The sequence below is a fragment of the Lipophrys pholis genome (assembly GCF_963383615.2).
Source record: "Lipophrys pholis genome assembly, chromosome: 21".
Lineage (NCBI taxonomy): Eukaryota > Metazoa > Chordata > Actinopteri > Blenniiformes > Blenniidae > Lipophrys > Lipophrys pholis.
The window spans coordinates 10,110,887-10,132,081 of NC_137649.1; the positions used below are offsets into that span (position 1 = coordinate 10,110,887).

The window sequence follows — 21,195 nt, forward strand, 5'->3', positions numbered from 1 at the left end:
TTGATTTAAACAAAAAAAATTAAAGTCTACCAGGAGTGGGGTTCGAACCCACGCGGACATATGTCCATTGGATCTTAAGTCCAACGCCTTAACCACTCGGCCATCCTGGTATAGACACGCAATGGAAGCTAAACATAACATAATGTTTCCTCTCCTGTTAGGTGTTTTATTCCTTTATTTTACTGTCACATCGTTACAGAAACAGTTTAATATGACGGCAGCTGCATATTGACGACGTCAACTAACGCTTACGAGTGTCGAAATGCGCATTACTAGCACGTAGCAGCTAACTCACGTTTGATGCACGGACCCTGCTAATAGCATGCTAGTCGAGCACAACGCTGGTTTTAATCCCCGTTTAAAATAGCAATCAGGTTAAGACATAAAATATAACAACAAAAGCACGGAAGTCATGGTGTGCTATCCTGGAATGTCCATCACTGTCGTATTCAATAACTAATAAAGCAGCTGGACTGGTTTTATGATGTTAGCATAGTGCTAAACCGATAGCAGAAGTTAACGCACAACCGCAAAGTCCGCGATGAACGCGCAGGTGGACGGACACATAATATACATCGGGAACCAAAGAAGCGACAAAAACCCGATTACACAAAATAAACGTTAAGACAATGAAGTCGTGCAGAAACCAAACAACTTAGTCCGGAGAAACAAGAGTAAAAGTCTCGGCTGCTCCTCCTCTTGGTAGTTTGAGCGCCTGGCTGCCTGCAACGCTCACAACCTGTCAAAAGTCTTTCAAACTTCCTGATTCTACAGGACATCGAAGAAATATGTTAATAAAGATTAAAGTACAATATAGACTGATTATATTTTGAAAAAAACACATCTCTGAAAATAGAATACAATAAAAGTTCATTTCCCCATGATATAATTCCAATAGTGAAATTTGCATATATTTCATGTTTATTTCACTTAAATGTGGTTTATTTATTCTTTGTCATATATATATATATATATAGTTTGTTTATAAAGTTGGGGACATGGAAAATTACCAGCTGGGAAAGTCCTACTTCCCAGTTCGAAGTTTTCACAAATTCTCTCCCATTAAATGATGCTAATGAATGACAAACAGTATTCTCTCTCATAAAATCCAACACAGGCCTGACTTTTTGATAACAGTTTATGCCATAAACGTAAATTGCATTTACGTAAAGAAAGGTAAAGCAAACACATGCTAGACTAAATGATGTCTGACTATTTTCATATTTACTGCAATAAGGTTTGTTTGTTTTTATCGACTGGATCAATAGTAAATGCAGTTTATTGAGTGATGTCACATTAGCTCCAGGACATTATTATTATTCCCAAATGAAGTGTGATCTTTCCCACTTTCCTCATGAACACATTATTAGTCATTGGGGGAAAAAACTGGACCGCTAAATGTTAGTTTCATACAATTGTTTTTATATTTTTAGTAGCGGCCATACTAATCACTAAGCTGTATTTTTAATGCTTCAATTATGAACTTATAGGTAACTGACAATTCTTGATAGGGTAAAATTTATTTTATGTATGTGTATATGCTTTACCATAAAATAAAAAAATGGTGGTCCTACAACTTTTTATACTGTCGTTCACTTGAAAATAGCAAAAGAACCATGATTACAGTACTTTAAGCATGGTATTAGAAAATATATATTTACTTGTGATGTAATGTCTAAATGAAATCAATCCACATATGAACCGCAAAAGAACAGGCGCACTTCTTTCACATATGACTCAAGAAACAAGAAGATGGTCAGTCAAAGACAAAATATGGATTTCAAGTTAATATAGCAGTGTTTATTTCATTGACAACTAAAATGTTATAATTTAAAACAATACTTTTTTCCCACACAAACACACAGATCATCTCCTTCGATGAGAAAAACCTGGATTTAAGGTAATTTGAGACCGTTTATGTTCAAGCGCCAAGTTAATCTCAAAGGCAAAACATGCTTTTCCTTTTACACTGTTTTCTAGAAGCATCTCTGTAAAGATTAGACTTTAAACATTAACAATTGTTTTATTGGGTGCACATTTTATTTTGTTGAACTATGCCCCCCTGCCCCCTCCATTCTTATTACTCATTCCCCAAAATCAACCATCTCTACCAGAGTTCTAAAGAGCTTGATTTTGATTCCAGCAGGGTAAACAAGGGCAACACTGCAGAAACGGATTCTTACTCTTGTACTCTATGGCCCTCTTGATATGAAAGTTGAACTTTTCAATGTAGTCCTGTGTGGCACACACGTGTGCCTCAACATTGTTGAGGAGGCATCCCTGCTCCTCCACCAGCATGGCCATGTCTAGGAACAATTCATGAACCTCCTTCATTCTGGCTTCCAGCTCCACCAGCTCCTTGTGTCTGCCCTTGATCTCACACAGGGCCCAGCGAGACGAGTGTGCAGAATGTGGCTGGAGGCTCTGGGACAGCTCGGTCCAGCCCTCCCCGCCTTTGTCCACCAACACATCCAGCTGCTTATCGCTGATTTCCGTTCCCCATATGGAGGCCTGCCTCTGGATCCTCTGCCTACATATACTCTTCTGCATCTCCTCTGCCATGCTGTAGTCAGTCATGGCGTCATGGAACGCTCGCGTCAGCGTGTCGTACTGAACACGGGCAATACGGCTGACGGCAGCGTTGGAACCTTCTTCCTCCTCCAGCCGGTTGCTCTCCCTACCCAGGCACTGCAGCCGGGAGAACAAAGTCTCCCCATGTTGTTGGATATCTCTGGCGATGGAGTCAGAGTCCTTTTTAAGAAGACTGAGTCGACGCACAGTGGTACCATAGCGCTGATTGTGGACCCTGAGACGCTCCACTTCCAAGAGAAACAGGGAGATCTCCTTGCGTATGGATTGGGCCTCATTCAGGATGTCGTCAATAGTCGCCGATTCCTCAAACTCTACTGCCTGATGAGACAGAGTTGCGTTGTCAAAATCATACTGTGGTCCAGAGAACTCGAGCTCGGAGTCCTCCTGCTCCTCATTGATCTGTTGGAGTTTTTCTAACATATCCCGCATTCTGCCTGAAAAAACAGTATTAAAGACATTGTTAGTGAACTCATTGCACTCTATCAGTTTTGTGAACATATGTACAGCAAAATCTCATCCTAAATTACTAACATGTATGTACTCACCATGGCTTTTTAATGACAAAAGAAAAACTATCAATGAAACTAAATGAAAAGTTTGAAAATTAACAATGATGACATTGCTTGAAACTAATCCATCAGATTACGGTTGAATGATTTTTTTTAACTACTTCAGAGAAGGAACAAGGCTAATTTAAAAGTAGTACTATTTCTCCACAGCAATGCAAGGACAGTTTCATCCACAAAGACATTTTTTTCCAACAATGACAGAAGTCATAGCTCAATGGCACACTGGAATGTCTTTCCTTCAAGCAAGGAACAAGGAAGAGGTCTCACTTCAAATTCACATTTGCAGGGACATTTCTGGCCTTGGACTGGTGTTTCACAGCATTTACTTGAGTAATAGTAAATACATTTCTATAAAAAAAATATAAAAACACCTCAATTGCAGTACTTGCAATTAAGTGATCTTGACATTCAGTCTCGGTTGTCAAACAAAGAAAATGTGTTCAATCTCCTGCCTCCATGTCGGTGCTAATTCATGACAGCATTTTTAAAAAGTTAAAAAGGCATATGGAAAAAAACAAAAACTAAATTATTCCTCTGGTCGAACATTTAATCACAGTTTTCCCAAGCTATCTGCAGAGCGACGCACTGATTAACAGGCAAAGAAACAGTCCAGCCTATCAGTCTTCTCCAGGTGTGGCCACTTTCCTCAGATTAATCAATCAAACACAAATGAACAATTTCTTTAAAGTTTCTTACCTCTTCTGATCAGTTTCATCCACGGTACCAAAAGTTGTGTGAACCCTTTCAGCACGTTTCACCGGATTTATTTGGCCAACGGCATTTTTTTCATCGTCAGAAAGCTGGCGGTCTGCTGCCTGCTCGGCGTGCGTGCGAGAGACTGCCCTCTCGCTTCAGGTGACACTGTGGGGTGTTTTCACTGAATCACATGATACTTCCTTGAAAGGAGATTTCTTTTTTTTTTTCTTCTTCTTTTTTTCAGTTTTTGCTCACCATAGGAAATTGACATGGTTAAAATATACTACTTATGTGGAACTATTGGAGTCGAAGTGCTCAATCACAAAATGTGAGGAATTTTAAACTTGTTGACTGATGACACGTGCTTATGTGTGTTTGTGTTTGTTGACCTGGGAAAAGTGTTGTGATGCCTACGATGCGTTGTGATGTGATGTGTTACAAATGTAGTGTGTTGTGACATGGATTTGATGTTGAAATAACAACATATCCACATGGAATCAATTCAATTTTTTAATAAACTTTATCAGTGAGAAGAAAGGCAACAAAAACATGATACGACGCAAAGTCCACTGAAACCTAAACGCTTGTGTTCGTGGACATCAGCGGCGTGACGTTCAACCAGAAATGATACAATTGGAGAAAGAAAACGTTTCATAAAATGGTTAACACAGTCTGGCCTGGATGACTCAAGCAAGACACGGGAAAAACGTTCTGATAAATAGAAAATTGGATTTGCAGGTACACAAACTTCTGTAAATCTTGCTAACAAAACACCTTCTCATCAACACATATACTTTGACTTTAAACTACAGCCCTGCAATAATATGAAAAAGTTTGGGTAGTCACTGCTTTGAGTCGATCGTTTACTGCCAGTTGCTGTGAGCTGGAGACTCAGGAGTCTACAAAACCATGAAAACTCTTCTCAAAACGGTTCTTCCGAGTTACGCAAGTTAAGATAAACTCTTTGGCACAAAGCAACAAATGTTAGCGACTGAGAAACAATTCAACCAGGCAGTTTCATCTCTGAATGTAAACACGACAGGTAAAACAATGACATCATACATTAAAATTGCTCTTGGCGGGAAGAAACATTATTATACAATTACTCTGAAAGCAATGTTGATAAATATGAAAATGTCCGTAAGACTTTGCCGTTGTCCTTCCCCGGACAGCACACTGAAGGTTTCCCCATCTTTCCACCCAGTACAATTGTTAATCGACGCATGGAAAGCAGCTGCAAAACATCTTTTTAAATGGGTTGTTCTTGTCGTGACGTTTGGCCTGGGCCAGTTTGACGAGGGCCTCCTGAATGCCAGCGTCGGTTTTCTGGACGTTGGTCTGGATGGTGTTCAGCATGGGACCCTGCTCCTCCACCAGCAGAGCAACGTCCAGGAATATCTCGTGGATGCCCTTTATACGGGTCTCAAGGTCGATCAGCTCCTGGTGCCGTTTCTCGATCTGGAACAAGGCCGATCGGGCGGTTTTACCTTCGCTCATGATGTTGTCGGTAAAGATGTTCCACTGACCTTTCTCGATCATCTCCTCCACGTCCTCTCCGGACACGTCACGCCCCACAATCTCCATCTGCCTCTGAATCTGTGCTTTACAATTATCTCTGTGTGTCATTTCAACCTCATTGTAGTCAAACATGGCATCGCGAAAGCCATTACTGAGGGAGGCGTACTGGGTTCTGGCTATCCGGGTGACTGCTGCGTTTGTGCCGTGCACCTCGTCAAGCTTGTGGGCCGTGTTGTCCATCTCGTGCAGGCGTTTCAGCACATGTTCAGCCTTCGCTTTGATATCAGCGCCAATAGTGTTGGAGTCCCTTTTAATGGCGCTCATGGTGCTGACGCCCCCGAGCATGCGGGCGTTCTGCTCACGAAGCCTTTTAACCTCCAGGCGGATGAGCTGGATGTCTCTGTGGACCTCCTGCGATTGGGAAAAGACCTCCTCCAGAGCGGGGCCGCTGTCAAACACAACGGCCTCGTGACGCAACTCGTCCTCCAGGTCAATGTTGCTCAAAGTCTCGGAGGCAGTGGACTCCGCATACTCCATCGGCTCCATGTGGCCGTTGGACATTTTCTGCAGGTGGCTTAGTCGGTCCCTCATGGTTAGGCTAGAAAACAACAACAACAAAAAATGTTACAGATGTAAAGATTAGTTTTTAGCGTTGTTTTTTTTTTTTTAAATTTCAAACCAATAGAGGCAAAGATGCTCTGGAAAAGCAATGGACAATGTCTTTATTCTCTGTTTTACGGTTGGTCAACTAAAAACTGAACATAGCTCCATTACGACAGAGGCTTGAAACAAGTTTAAACACACCCTCTTTGTTTTTTAAGCTGTCATGTCTTTCAAAAAAATCCGTTCCTTGTTTTTGTTCTGGCTGAACAGGTTCTCTGGGTGCCCTGTCTGACCAAACTCGTTCTTGTAACTTGTCATCTGTCTGACGTCCTCTCCCAAACATCTCCTTTGAATCAGATTCTATACATCAGATAGCAACTTATCTACTATTCTAAGAGAAAGTGTTCCCAATGCAAAACAAGTAGGCTGGTGGCATCATTTAAATGCATTTCAGAGTCACTGTACCAAAGATCTCCAGCATGACATTGCAACGGGAACTCCCTGTTTCTACTTAGAGAGAGCTGTAGTAGCTATTTCTACATATCGCTTCCATCATTAAGAACAAATCCAGTGAATAGCATTTAGGAATGTACAGTGTCTCGCCTATTCTCGGACTATATGTCAGTATTTTTGTCATCAGGTTAGAAGGTTTCAGATGTAATGCTCCTGTCCCCTTTTTAATAATGCATTTTTAAATGAAAGCCACTACAACAACAAACTTTACACTCCTATCCTTCTCTTATTAATATTGAGTATTTAATCAGCAGCCCACACCTCTTCTGTTTTTTCACAGCTTATAAATAGTGATTTTATTCCCCTCAAAATCGCAAGCATGGGCTTTTCCCCAGAAAAAAACTATTTGATATAAACCAAAAAAGTTTATCACCAGAGTACCTGCCAATTTTAGAATTGGACTCAGACATGCAATTACAAACCATTAATATCCCCGCACATGCTTCACCATTTTCACGAGATTATATATATATATATTTTCCGTTTTGCCACAATAAAGAAATCCTTCCTACCTGCTGTGATGTCCACAGATATGAAACTTGGTCGGTTCAGTGTCTCAGCAGTATCCCATACTTCTGCTTCTGGCCAACAAAAGCCAGCACATGCGGCTGTCTCTGGAGCAGGAGCTGTGGCTCTGGGCTGGTTTTTTTTGTTAGGCTGATGATGAACTGCGCCACGCCATGCATCTGTAATGCAGAGACATGAGGAATGAAGCCTGGTCGGTTTTCTGCCGTGACGCCTCGATCGTGTTGGACAAGGTGTGTGTCTGTTTCCAGCTTTCAACAGCTTTGAAATAAGGATTGATCATTTCACACGGGAGTATTCACACATAAACACTTTGCAACTTATCACTCGTTTGAATCTTAAACTACAATATCTGGTTTGTCGGTGAATAGTGGATTTGATTGCGTCTGACAACCCGGAGTAGAGAGAGTCACGTGTTGAGGTACAGCGACGGGAACTTCGGCTCTCTCAAGGAGAGCTGGATCTTTTGGCACAGATCACTGAAAAGATCCGGCTCACTAAAAAGATTCGGATCTTTCTGCTCCCAAGTGGCTCCTCTGATTTTTGTTGAAATTAATTGATTACCAAAACTAATGTAAAAGTGTGCACAAAAGTGACAAACTAGTTTAGATTTTTTTTTTAACCTATGGCCCTCTATTCTACTATATTCTATTCTATTCTATTCTATTCTATTCTATATGAGTTAATATACTCAGTTTGGAACAGATTGCTACAAAGAATACATTTTAAAGTTCACAAACAAGTACCCATCTTAATTTGACAAAGAAAATGATTCAATGTTCATAAAATTTCAACAACATTGAGAAGAATAGGAAACCACCAAAACAAACTAGAAAACCGTAAGTAATAATAGTAATTAAAAAAAAAAAAAAGCTGCACCCAAGTAGCAGACTTTTGAAATCACAAGAAAAGCTTTAGCCAATACCGTAGCAAATGATTTCCATTTTTCTTTCATCCACAGAAAAGAATCCACTGTTGTTAGACTCCTTTTAGCTGAGGGGCGACACACATCATCCATTTATCCATCCAAAAATACATCCATCTATCCACCCATCCATCCATCCATCAATGCAGATTTAATTGTATAGCACAATTTATACACAAGGCAATTCAAAGTGCTTCAAAAATGCAACAAAAGACATAGAATTACATTAAAATTATAGAAATAAAACAAGACACCGAAAAAATAAAAGCACATTTAGAGACAAAGCAATTACAATAGAAGATAAAATTATTTAAAATGAAGCTAATAAAAATGCATTCAGAATAGTGAAACATTTGTCCATATGGGGTCGTCGTGGGCCACATACAGTCAAATTCAATCTGGATTAGGCTAGGCAAGTAAAGAAATTGTAAACTAATTCCTTGTTTTACTTTCTAGTGCAGAGGCTTCATCATAAACTACAAATGTCTTCATTTATTTAAGCACAAATGCATACTTTCTGTGATTAAAAAATAATGTTTGCTACTTCACTAGTCATTAGATAGTCTCTGCTGCAATGCCAATCTCTCATTACAATACTGCCCCAGTCTTGTATCAAGGCAGCTACTAATGCATTTTGGTTTGGGCCCATGCATTATATTTTTCACCCCTGTTCTAGGCTGCAACCCCTCCTGGACATACACAGTTGAATAATCACAAGTGGCTTGAACCATAAAGGAAAAAAGAGAAGGGGGGGACAAACCAAAATAGATTCACTTCAAAGAACCGGCTCAAAGAACGGTTTCTTTTACAAATGACACACCACTACTGAGGTAATGTGATGTTAAGACGTTTCTAGCCACACCCAAATTACCAGAAATCCTCATGAGGGTGTGTGTGTGTGTGTGTGTGTGTGTGTGTGTGTGTGTGTGTGTGTGTGGGTGTGTGTGTGTGTGTGTGTGCGTGCGTGCGTGCGTGTGTTCTCAGGACCCATGCCTGTTTATACTAGCAAATGAATAAAAAAAAAACAAAAAAAAACAACCATGATAAATAAGAAGTATGTTTGAGCAGGACACAGAACCCCTCGGGGCCCCACCCACACACAGAAGGAGGTACTGCCACACACTAGCAGGGCAGAGCAGGCCCCAGCCACCAGGCACCTGCGTTCTTCCCATTTGTTGGAAGGGATAATTGTGACATTTAAATTTCATGAAATTGAGACACATTTAGAAAGTAATTCTAGAGATGAGGCCTTAAGTAGGTTTACTAATGTAGGAGGTAGATTTACAATAATTCAACTTGATTCCGTCTGTCGTCACCATCAGAGCAACACAGACAAATGTGGTTTAACTACATTGTAAATGCAATATGTCATGTACCACGTCATACAGTTATAGCCTACTGATGGTGCACAAGCAGTACTTTTACATCTGTTCCATGTACAATAAACTAAATCAGTTGGCATTTTATATAATTTGATTTAAAAAAATTGAATATTTTCTTTTTGCTGGTATTTGCATGCTTAGAAGAAATACAAAATGATTTCTTGTCAGTTATGAAAACATTTAAATAATTTCATGAAAATACTTGCCATAGAAAATACTGAGATAAACAAAATATGCATACATAATTTTTTATTGTGCATAATTAAAAAATGTGAACAATTTACTTAGAGGCAGTTTTACACAAATAGGTCTCATTTCATAAACCAAGACTTTGGTCAATTGGCTTTTTCTGAATTTGCAAACTATCCGTTGAGTATAAGCATACAGTTGCATTGCTGGGACAGCCTATAATTTTAGGATAATGTCATGAGGAAAGTAATTGGACAATAAATTAGACCCCTAGTCTGCCAGTTCTGTCACATGCTCAGTCTCAATGTGACTGCTCTACAGAACAGCCCCTCCACTAAGAATCCTCAAGAATTTCTTAATGTAGTTCAGTTAAATGCACTTCCTGGAGGTGTATTTGTGTAACTGAAAGCTTATTTTTCTACCATCATACTTAAAAAAAAAAAAATAGATTGTAGCTATAAAATGTAATTTTATTTACTGCACACTACCTACATTTTGTAGATTATGTAATTATGTGTGGGTACAATAGCTGCCATAGTGTGATTTTCTTATAAGTCTCTCTTAAATAAAGACCTTAAATTACAACAAACCCTAAACAATGATAGAAAATCCAATATCTGCGCAATTATAAAAATATCCAATCTCTGCTTCAAAATCCAAGAAGATCCATTCATCCATATTTCAACTTTCTTTTAAATCTCCAATTAATGTTTTCCACAGCTGTAAATGATAAGCATGGTGTGTATGAGTGTGTATTATTTTTGTCCCCACTGGTTTAAATTGAGGAACAAGTTTCATAAACATCATTAAAGAGCACTAAATGCCAATTGGGAAGAAAATTACGTCAATTAAATAGGCTGTCTGATTAAAAATGTTCAAGTGAAGTTGTTTTCACCATAGTGTGAGTATTCCAAATGTGTATATGACTGCACCTTCAATGCCTCCTTCTTTCAAAGAAAATCACTCTTGTAGCTTCATTTCTTTATTCAATTACCAACGTGGTTTGTGAATTTATCAGGCTGATTTACAGGTTTAATACTTCTTACTTTTTATTACTGTACATATTTTCAGTTTATATTTGTATATCTGCATTTGCATTTCACTTCACATTGTGCAATGACCCTATCTATGGCAATGACAATAAAAACTCCTGATTCTGATTCTGAGACTACTTCCTCCCTTCATGATGCTTTCAAGTTTTCCGGGGATTTTCATCTGATGACTCCTGCGAACACTTAGACGTTTGTTAGCACGCCGTTACTGTAGAGCAGTAACATAGCATGAGAGACAAACATTGTAATAGACAAATTGAATACATATGAAGAAAAAAATAACAGGTCAGAACGCATGGGATTCCACGTAAAGGGGTTAATCAAATTTAGCGTCTCCCGAGAGTTCATATTTCTGACTGTCCCTGAAGAGGCCGTACCTCCATCAGCACCTCCAACTTTCTTCTTTTGTCGCACTCGGAGGAAGCTCACCTAGAACCGCCACACAAACTAACTAAACAGCAACCTCAAAGTGAACAAAGTACTGAGATGACGACCATGAAGTTGGCGTTGATCCGCAGCGCTTGTGGCAGCCTTCGCGCGCATCCAGTCCGTCCAGGAAGCAGAATCAGCGGTTCGTCTCTCGGATGTGTGCCGGTCGGTGTCTCCAACAGCCGGTTGATCCTCCGGAGCGCGAGCGCGATCTCAAGCAGCGGCACCAAACCGAGGGTAACCGTCCCGTTTGGGAAGCAGTTCCGGGATGGAGATGCGTCTGATTGCGACATTTTTGTGAGGTGAGTAAAGTATTTATCTTTTTTTAAACCTTAGTTTTGTTAGTCTTTTGCGTGATAATAGTGGTGATACGTGGTTTCTCTCTCTCCCCCGCCTGAGTGGAGTTTTGGGCTCTTGGATAGCGGCCAGCGCAGCACGTGTGCTCGGTCTGATCAGAGGGACCGCTGCCTGCTGATGTAACATCTCTCACTTATTGGCAAACGGAAGCGCTGGTTAAAATTTTACATTGAAGTTGCTCGTCTTGTTGTAACGTGTGTTCGTATTGTTGTAAGTTGTATGAAGGGCAACAACAAAATCACGTGGATGCTAAAAGTACACTTGATAACTCTTATGTTTACATTATGGGCAGAATGTAGGTCAGTGTGTTAAACGCGTATATGGCCACTTTCGCCCCGCCCACATGGTCACGCATGCGCACTGGGATATTTTACGTTCGTCCTTATGGCCCCTTATCAACCACAACATATAGGAAAACCTTGATAGTGAAGCATTAAATCCCTCTTTGTTCATTATAACGTATTTCAGTCCTTACAGCAAAGGGATGGAGAAATGTCTATATATTCTAGTCATTAACATGGCTGATTTACAGTTGTTTAAGATTAATCAGATGTACATCCATCATACATTATGCAAAATCATGTCCATCAGAAAGCAAACAGGGAGTCAACTGACTGACTGTATATATGTTCTGTTTTACACTTTTACATGGTATGAACCAACCTACCTCCAATGCATATTTTAGGACTGTGAGAGAAAATCAAATTACCCAGAGAAAGCCCATGCACGCACAGAGAGAACGTACAAGCTGTGCATGGAACAGCTCTCAAGCTTGTATCTTAACTGGAGATATTCCCATTGTGAGGCGAAAATGCCACCGCCATGGATTCAGCACATGCAATTTTAAGAAAGAAGTCAGAACAGTAAGAAAATGCATATGCATCTGCTGCTGGATTAAAAACAGATTATAACCCAATTGTGCACATGAGAGTTTAAGGCTGAGTTTAGAATGTAGTGTTTGATTCAACCCATTTATTTTCTTTCATAGCGAAGTGGTGCAGACCACCAAGGAGGCAATGGTCGCTCTGCATAAAAGAGATCCAACAATTCAACCGTCATTGGCTATTTTACAGGTATTGTTTTCTATGGAGTCTATTACAAGGCAGGTTATCTATACACTATACTAAATGTATATACAGTTAATGTGTGTAAGTTGGATTTAGCTAAACAGACCAATGTTGTACCTGGTATGATCTCTTTTGGATTGTTTCAACTTTAAACTTTGTGGGAAATCTAGTTGCATGGTAAACAGTCAGCATTGGTCTTATCGTGTGTTTTATATGTTTCCCCTCACTAATCTTGATGAATGTTAAAGATTAGTGACGATGAAAAGGTGTTGGAGATCAACAAGAAAATGGCAAGAGAGGTAATTTTATTGTCTTCACAATACCAGAGTATGTTTATTTGGTTGTTTTTTTTTGGCAAATGTGGAAATGCGTCGGGATATTTAGCGTCTCATTGACTTTTTGTTCCCAGATAGGCTTGAACGTCACTCAGATTTGTCTGGCAAAGCAGTGCACCGAAGATGAAGTAAGTGGGACTGACTCATAACGTTACCCAATGTCTCCTGGTGTAAACGTATTTCTCCTTTCCTAGCAAGTCACAACACGATACTCACTTGTCTTATTGTGTTATTCTGAGCCTCATTCAAAGTTTCATTCACTTCAGACATACCATCATTTCTCCACATTTCAATGACTCATTTCCGGATCGATTGAAGCACTTTCTGGGTTCTGTTTCTTTTCCCATTTTTGTATTGGAGTACTTTCAAAGCTTATCTAAGTGAGCGACAGGAGAAGATTCATAATTTCTTGATCCAACTATAAAGAAGACATTTAATTAAATAATGAATGCATTTACATCATGATCTGTAGTCTCAGAAGAGCTCCTCTGCTCTATTGATCTACTTTTCTATTTGTACTCAATTTCCCCATCTCATCTCTCCCTCTGTTATTTCACTTTTCTTCGACATTTTTAACTTATTTCTTCACACAGTCAACAATAGCTGGCCTGTTATAGTTTGATGGTCCATTGACTCTGCCCTTAAAATGACAACAACCCTAGAAATTTCACAAGTAAAGCCAGAGATGTAGACTCACTATTGGCATTCGATATTGCTGAATAAGTTAAGTATGTGTTTAGTATTTCCAAAGCTATGTCAATTTAATTTAGAATTTCCTATATGTGTATGCTTTGCGTTTCTGTAGATTGTAGAGGAGTTGCTGAAACTGAACGATGACCAGAGGGTGCATGGCGTCTACCTCCATCTTCCACCGGCCTTTCTCACCAGTCGAGTGTTGAGCACCCTAAAACCCGAGAAGGACGTAGACGGGTAAGTAAAAATAAGAGCAGATGTATTTGGTACTAGTTCAAGAAGCGAATATTTTAATGGTCTATATTGTTAGAAGTTATACAGTTGCAAATATTCACTAAGTTTATTTGACTCTAAACATGGCCATTCATGCAGCAGTAGGCACGTTAATAGAACCAAGAGGAAAGTACATGGGAACAGTTCTCGTTCTGTCTCAACAGAATTAAACGGATTTGTTTGCATGGCGTGTCACATTTAACCTAAATCACAAGGGGCTGCTCAGAGTTAGAAGTTAAGTAATCAGTGTGTGTCTATGGCACAGAGTGAAATGAGAAAATTAGAAAAGCCCCCTTCTAATTTTCACAACTGAACAACACGTGGTTCTGTTGAGGATGGGAATTATCTTTGGCTCATGTTAACAATGTAATTGGTTTTGTCCAAAATGTTAAACAATTAAAAATCAGCTATCAAATATCTGCTTCATGAAAACCTAAAGCAAAACATCTAATCTTGTCTTGAATATTAAGGTTTTTTAGTCCTGGAGTGATTTATGTCGATGTCCGCAGATTTCAAAACTGTTAACGTTGATATTCTATTATATTCATGCGTGTATTTATCCTGCTGTAGGATATCTGATTTGAATGTGGGACGTCTGGTGAGAGGGGACCTAAGCAGAGGTTTTGTGCCGCCTGTTGCCAGCGCTGTGTTGGACATGCTGGAGAAACATGGTAGGTTGCTCCAGAGTGAAAACTGTCTCAAGTTCAAATTTTCTATAAGCTGGAAATTTAGGAGAGTTTTTGTGATCGGTGAGTCTTTTCTGCAGATGGGTCGTTGGAAGGAAAAGCTGTTTTGCTGGTTGGCGGACAAGGACCCCTTCAGTTGGCCCTGCAGTGCCTGATTGAAAGAGGTGGAATGGTCACTCAGAGAAGTCACTGGAATTGCAAAAGCCTTCAGAGACAGGTGTGTTAGCGGAGCATATCCATGTTTGTGCCTGTAAGGAGACTGTTTTTGAGAACGTTCAGAATATTTTTTCTATAAACCCTAACACTTGATTTGTTGTTTTATTCAGAGATTCTTTTATTTATCGTTTCTACACTGAAATATACACTGTTTATTGTGTGCCGCTGAGTACCATCTGGGGACCTGGGTTTGAGTCCCAGTTATGGCAAGAAAGGCATTTGGCATTAAAAAAAAAATAAAAATAATCCAGCCATCAGTTTAATGTTCAATGTCTTGTCCTTGTGACCACCGTAAAAAAGAGCCGCCTGATCGACTCAAATTATTTTGGTATGCCACTGTCATTTTGTGCAGTGTTGGTAACTGTCCACATGGAGTCACTAACTATTTGTTCAAATTGAGTTATCAACTACATAGTATAGTCAGAGGGAATCTTGATTTAGCTTTCATTTAGATTCCCTTTTCTTCACAGATGTTTATTCCTCTCATGCAAACTTTTATCATCACACTTTATTAGTCACATGTCCATTACATTTCTCAGTCCTACTCGACTCTAAAATTCCCAGTGCTCAGTTTTCTCCTGTCTTTCCTGTTGTCTAGGTGATGCAGGCTGATGCTGTTGTCATGCTACATTCAGCAAACATGGACATTCCTTCCACCTGGCTGAGACCAGGAGCTGCTATAATCTACTGTGAGCCAACCCTGGAGGCAGGTCAGGAGAAACCCAGTACATCTGCATGGGAAAAGAAAAGCAAAGGCGCTACGTCTTATGTCATGACACTTACTTTAAACCTTGCTGCCAGAAATGTACTCGAGCCAAACATGTGTTCATAATCTTTGCTGCTAATTTCTGTGAATGAATTTCAAACCATTATGGCTCCCTTACTGGCTATGTACAACTCTTAACAATATGTTCACTTGAAAATATGTTAATGATTTTCCAGCAGTTATACCTTGTAGCTCTGTATTTTTCTACATAGGTGGCCTCGATCAAATGTTATTGTCTACTGTTCATGTAAGGATGTGTCTCTAGACTCTGCAATCTATGCTTTTTTTTTTTTTTTTTGTAAATGCATTTGTTTGGGATAATTTAGTTTGGACTCATTTCAGATGTTGAACCCATTGGGTTGTCCTCAAACTCTCTGTTGGGATACCTCATAGCAGCTTACAGATCACAGGTGTGTTCCTTTGCTTAAAATCGTGTTTTCACCTTTTTTTTTTTTTTTTTTTGCTTCCCAAACATTCTTCAGTTCATTCCCACCACTTTTTTTTCGTTGTTAATTAGAACGTGGTGCGTAGTTGCAGTCGTTGGCTTCAGGATCAGCAGTACCGACCGTGGCGACTGCGCACCCTCAAACTGCAGCCTCTGACTCCTGTACCAAGGTATACACCACTTCATGCCCAGTAAAATGGGGGAATTTGATTACCTATCGCGCTATTGGTTTTGTTTATAGCAAGTGCAACTGTTCTAATTCAAGTCACTCTTTAAAATAAACTTTAACATGAGCTGAATTACTGTGAGTGACTGGCGTTTTCCCCCTGAGTTAGCTGGCAACAGCTTCTGCACCCTGCAAACCCCGACCAAGATGGATGGACATATTGCATTTCTACTGAAGTTTTCTTTGACTTTTCAGTGACATAGCGATATCCAGAGCTCAGGTGGCCAAACCAGTGGATCAGTTGGCAATGGAAATTGGTTTGCTTCCAGAAGAGCTGGAAGCTTACGGCAGGAGCAAAGCTAAAGTCCGTCTGTCCCTGTTAGACCGCCTCCGCTCACAGCCCGATGGGAAATATATATTAGTTGCTGGGTAAGTGTGCTCGGTGAGTGAGTGGTGGAACTCTGCTTGTCATTTAATGGTGAATAATGGTGTGCTTGTCCATGTTAAATTAAATTGAATTAAATTAAATGTGATTATGACATTATTTCACATAGATTCAGGAAACGACAAATCTGAATTTCAACTATGTTTTGCATTTTCTGTCTAGTATAACTCCTACCCCACTGGGTGAAGGTAAAAGCACTGTAACAGTCGGCCTTGTCCAGGCGCTGTCTGCCCACCTGAAGCTCAATTCCTTCGCCTGTCTCCGACAGCCATCTCAGGGACCCACCTTTGGGGTTAAAGGTCAGCCGTGAATGCTGTGTTTGTCCTTTTATATGTCCTAGCAGTATCCTACAATGGTAATTGCTCATTTTAACAAGAGTTGTTCCAAAATACTGTTTGTTTGTTTGTTTAAGCATTGAGTGCTCTGTTTAAAGTGCTTCTTTGTCAGAATGCCGTCATCAACATACATGGTCAAATTCCGAGTTCAGTCTTCATGTATGGCATGCTCAACTGTTTTACATTAAAGTAATCTGTACTTACATTAAACACTGAAATATTTTGTGGTTTTTCCTCTATTAAAAATATACAATGCGATTGACAAGAACCCAAAACTCCTGGATATTTGTAATATTAGGAAAATATCAAGCAAGCATGTGATGATCTATCTTTGTCCATGTGAGGCCAGTGTTTCATAGGCTGCCACATTTTGATGTGGGGTGGAGCAGTTCATTTAGAGTGCAGCACTCAGCACCGCTCCTTTGTGTGTCCCTGTCCCGTTGGCTGCCTCTGACTGTGTTGCCTCTTCTTTGTGCCTAGGGGGAGCTGCAGGAGGGGGATATGCCCAGGTCATCCCCATGGAGGAGGTAGGACCCGCAGACAGACTCGCAGCGCTCCCTAGCAGGAGTTGTACGGGCTTCAAAGACGACACGTCTCGGGACTCGCACTACTTTGTACACAAAGATGCATGAAAACACATTCATGACCTTTTGTACTGTGACCACAGGCACTGTCTGTAGAGGGGCAGGGAGGGCTATGATATTGGAGAAAAGGAGGCACATTTCCAAACCATCAGACTAAGATAGCCTCTTTCCCTCATAATTTCACAGCGGTCAGGTCCTTATCCACCCCTTCTTCTCGCTGCACATATACAACAGACCGACCTGTTATGTTTCCTTTAATCTGAATCGCTGATGTCAAACAGAGAGGAAAATGTGTCATAATATTTTTCATGCCTTGGGGGGGGACAAGATCCAAACCCTAGGAAATTTATTTGAACCCTTGTCTATTATGGAATACCAAACTGTGGCTACAGCCTTGTAACCTCTATGGTTGGAGGTTTTATGTCCAGTTTGGCCACCCAGAACCGCAATATATGTTATGTATACCAGTGTCTTTTGTATGATTCCTTACACAGTCAGTCTTTTTCTTTTTTCTTCTTCAGTTCAACCTTCATTTGACTGGTGACATTCATGCCATCACAGCAGCCAATAACTTGGTAGCTGCTGCAATTGATGCCAGGATACTCCACGAGGCCACACAGTCAGACAAGGTAAACGTGGGGACGTCACACAGCACCATAAAACTCCTAAAAATCAAATGGTTGCTTTTACATGCATGAGTATATTAACTGCTATCTCTAATCCCTCCAAGGCACTGTTCAATAGGCTGGTCCCCTCAGTAAATGGAGTCAGAACATTCTCGCCCATCCAGATCTCCAGGCTTCGTGTGAGTCTAGACACTGCAGTGTCGGAGTCACTGGCAGCAGTTTGTAGGAAGTACTGTGTGGAATCTATATATATGCTATTGCAGTGGTCATTTTCAAAATGTGAGGCAGGCCTCTCCTCGGGGTTGCCGGAGAGATTAACACTTGGTGTCTACGTGTTGTTTTTTACCAGCATAATTTTCTCCTATTGTTTTTTGGCAAGAAATCCTGATTAAAACATATTTTATTAAAAGACATTTAGAAAAAAAATAAAATAAACTTTGCTAGTGGGATGTAGATGGATTTAAATGATGAGGTTAATACTAAAAGTAAAAGATTTGCAAATATCTTTGCCAGCTATCACAAATTAAGCATCGAGCCAGCTTGAAAAAGATTGTGCTTTTATTGCCTATGGATTCTAGCAAATGTATATTACAATTTTGAAAATATCACTAATCTAGCAGTCAGCCAGATGCCAAGATGTGCAAGAATTGGCCGCTCAGCCTTCCACACTTGGAAGCTGTTGCACTGTTACATGCCCCCTACGTCCAGTAGGGGGCCTCAGTCACCCTGTCATATAGTTCATCTGCCATGGACGCTTCTAAATTTCTGCTTGTATCCAGTGAAACTCCTGCTTGTTTACATGAGCACAAATACTTTTGTGATATTTATGAATACTGCCCCAATGTAGTCATTTCAGGATAAATACATCGTAGGAGAAGGAGAAGGTTTCAACATCAGTCAAGTTGGGGTTTGCCCTTATCTATGACCGTTTCTGGGATAAGCGGTTAAAAGGACTATGAAATATTTATTGGATTTAATGGACAGAGCAAGAGATAAAGAGTTGTCGGTAAGCTGAGTACTCCCTCTGAACCTTTATGAATCTGGCAGCGAGTTGATCATCTTGTAGTCATTTAGTCTGGATGTTTCTTCACAGCCTTAGATGAAATGTCTTCTCCAGTGTAAACTGAAATATGAATCGTATATCTAATACTGCCAAAGCAAAGGCATGGCTGCAATTGTATGAACATTACTTTTCATGTACTTGGCGCCCACAATCCCACAATTTTCACCGTGTTTGTTTTCAGCGTCTTGGCATCAATAAAATGGATCCAGAAACCCTCGGCTCACAAGAAATTAAAGACTTTGTACGTCTTGATCTTGACCCGACGAAGATCACCTGGCAGAGAGGTATCTACTGATGCATTCTTTTATATACTATTGTTTCATGTAACGTGGCTCAACTGAAACGTTTTTGCCCTCACGTGTTGAAATGCATAACAAGTTGTCACGAAAAACAAAACAAAGCATTTCTTGATACATTTTATATATATATATATATATATATATATATATATATATATATATATACTGATGGTAAGGTTTTCAGTTGCATCTTTGCAAGCTGTAGGACTTTAACTTGATGAACTTGAACATCATGACTATAACACTAATCTAATTGCCATCCAATGTAATGAAACTGTCTACAAATCCATTCCAGGAGGATGTTGCATGCAGCTTTGAAATACGTTTTCACATGTATGAGATTAGTTTTTACAAAATTATCTGTTGCAGTCGTCGGTCACAAGATAAGACAAAGTATGACAGTCGTGGGAAAATCAACCGCAGCGGTAGCCATGTTGGTTTAAAGTTGTCGGTGAGAACAAGCAGCTGGGTGCTGCTATGACTGATGTGGTATTTACTCCAGTGGCTCCAAAGGGCATTCTTAAGAGACAAATCCTGCAGATTAAGAACACATTGATCGCCCGATGTTCTGTGGGTTTGGCTGAATGTGTCTGGTTTGAGTTTTCATGAGCAAACCATCTTTTTTTTACCGCCCTTTTTATTACATCAGCCCACTGTAGAAGCAATAGGGTTTTCTAGCGTCTTCGCCTGCATTTTTTTTTTTTTTTGACATTTGGCAATGTGGTGAAGACCCTCAAAAGAAGTAAATCCATCCCAGGTTAGGCTCGGTAATGTGTCAGCACCTTTACACAACAAAGATTGGAGGTTCTCTTCATGTGTGTGTAAGTGTGTGGACCTGCGTTAGTGTTTATTACCATGTGTAGACATTGATTTTACAGTCTGTCAGCTTGAGGCTCCAAAGACATAAATCTTCAGTGTGGTTGAGGTGTTCAAGTTACACTGTATGTGTCAAAACTGTAATTGATGTTCTGGCACTTTTCATGTAACTTGATTGTGGATTTCCTCTGAACGCTGGAGTGTTGTTTAATTGTTTGTTTCAGTTGTGGATACAAACGACCGTTTCTTGAGGAAGATCACAATAGGACAGGCAAGCACTGAGAAGGGACAAATCCGAGAGGTAAGCCGCACTCATTACTTTACAATCCTGATAATTCAGGAAAAATACAACTTCACCAACTCGCTCTGCTTTGTGTATTTTTACATAAACAAGAAACCGATTCCATTTTGGGCCGTATGTAAACTGCATTGCTTTGTAAAACTATCTAACATGTCATTTACTTGCAAAATAGTGAGATGGAGTATGTGAATATATTTCAGCTGTTCTAGGTGTTATCGACAAGGGATTCATTTGGTCATTGAGTTGGCTCTTTATACTTTCTCATGCACATCCACAGACGCACTCCTGTCCCCACCCTCCTCTGTCCATGATACGACCCAGATGTAGTTCTCCCATACATCTGTGGTAATGACAGCTCAATGAAATTTGTAAATAAACCCTTCACGTCAGTGGGAAGCAGGCTGGCTTAAGTGAACGCAAATGTTTAGAAATGGAGAAAATTATGCACACACACACCTGGAAAAGCCTCTGAGCTGGTTCAGCATGTGCTTATATTTACTGCCTATCAGGTCATCCATTCTGTTTCCACTTCATTCCTCTGCCCTCCACCTTTCGCCAGTGCTTGACACACTATAGCCCCTCAGGGTATTATCATTGGACTGGGAATACAAATCTTGTGTGCCTTGGTGGATTGATGTGTTTTAGGTTATGTTTCTTTTCTTTTTTTTGTGTGGTTGAATGGAGACTACACGCACCTTTTACTCTGTGAAGCTGTCTTTTACTTGTGTC

At 40.1% G+C, this 21,195-nt stretch overlaps 2 protein-coding genes across 2 annotated transcripts in view; one reads left to right on the forward strand and one right to left on the reverse strand.

The window, feature by feature from the left end:
* Positions 1-1,787: 1,787 nt before the first annotated feature.
* Positions 1,788-7,134, reverse strand: LOC308126579 (uncharacterized protein). The gene is made up of 3 exons (XM_080491081.1): positions 7,004-7,134; positions 5,072-5,973; positions 1,788-3,026 (listed from the first exon to the last, which is right to left on the reverse strand). Exons 2-3 carry the CDS (start codon positions 5,964-5,966, stop codon positions 2,119-2,121), a joined length of 1,803 nt encoding a protein of 600 aa, XP_080347207.1. The 5' UTR covers positions 5,967-5,973; positions 7,004-7,134; the 3' UTR covers positions 1,788-2,118.
* Positions 7,135-10,947: 3,813 nt separating this feature from the next.
* Positions 10,948-21,195, forward strand: part of mthfd1l (methylenetetrahydrofolate dehydrogenase (NADP+ dependent) 1 like) — a 31,631-nt gene continuing 21,383 nt past the window's right edge. The window contains exons 1-17 of the mRNA XM_080490640.1: positions 10,948-11,295; positions 12,339-12,423; positions 12,666-12,716; positions 12,827-12,880; positions 13,558-13,682; positions 14,289-14,389; positions 14,485-14,621; positions 15,219-15,330; positions 15,729-15,796; positions 15,904-16,001; positions 16,253-16,426; positions 16,605-16,741; positions 17,258-17,304; positions 17,883-17,990; positions 18,092-18,166; positions 19,232-19,334; positions 20,390-20,466. Of these exons, the coding sequence (XP_080346766.1) occupies positions 11,051-11,295; positions 12,339-12,423; positions 12,666-12,716; positions 12,827-12,880; positions 13,558-13,682; positions 14,289-14,389; positions 14,485-14,621; positions 15,219-15,330; positions 15,729-15,796; positions 15,904-16,001; positions 16,253-16,426; positions 16,605-16,741; positions 17,258-17,304; positions 17,883-17,990; positions 18,092-18,166; positions 19,232-19,334; positions 20,390-20,466 (1,797 nt within the window). The 5' untranslated portion in view covers positions 10,948-11,050. The remainder of the gene's footprint in view (positions 11,296-12,338; positions 12,424-12,665; positions 12,717-12,826; positions 12,881-13,557; positions 13,683-14,288; positions 14,390-14,484; positions 14,622-15,218; positions 15,331-15,728; positions 15,797-15,903; positions 16,002-16,252; positions 16,427-16,604; positions 16,742-17,257; positions 17,305-17,882; positions 17,991-18,091; positions 18,167-19,231; positions 19,335-20,389; positions 20,467-21,195) is intronic.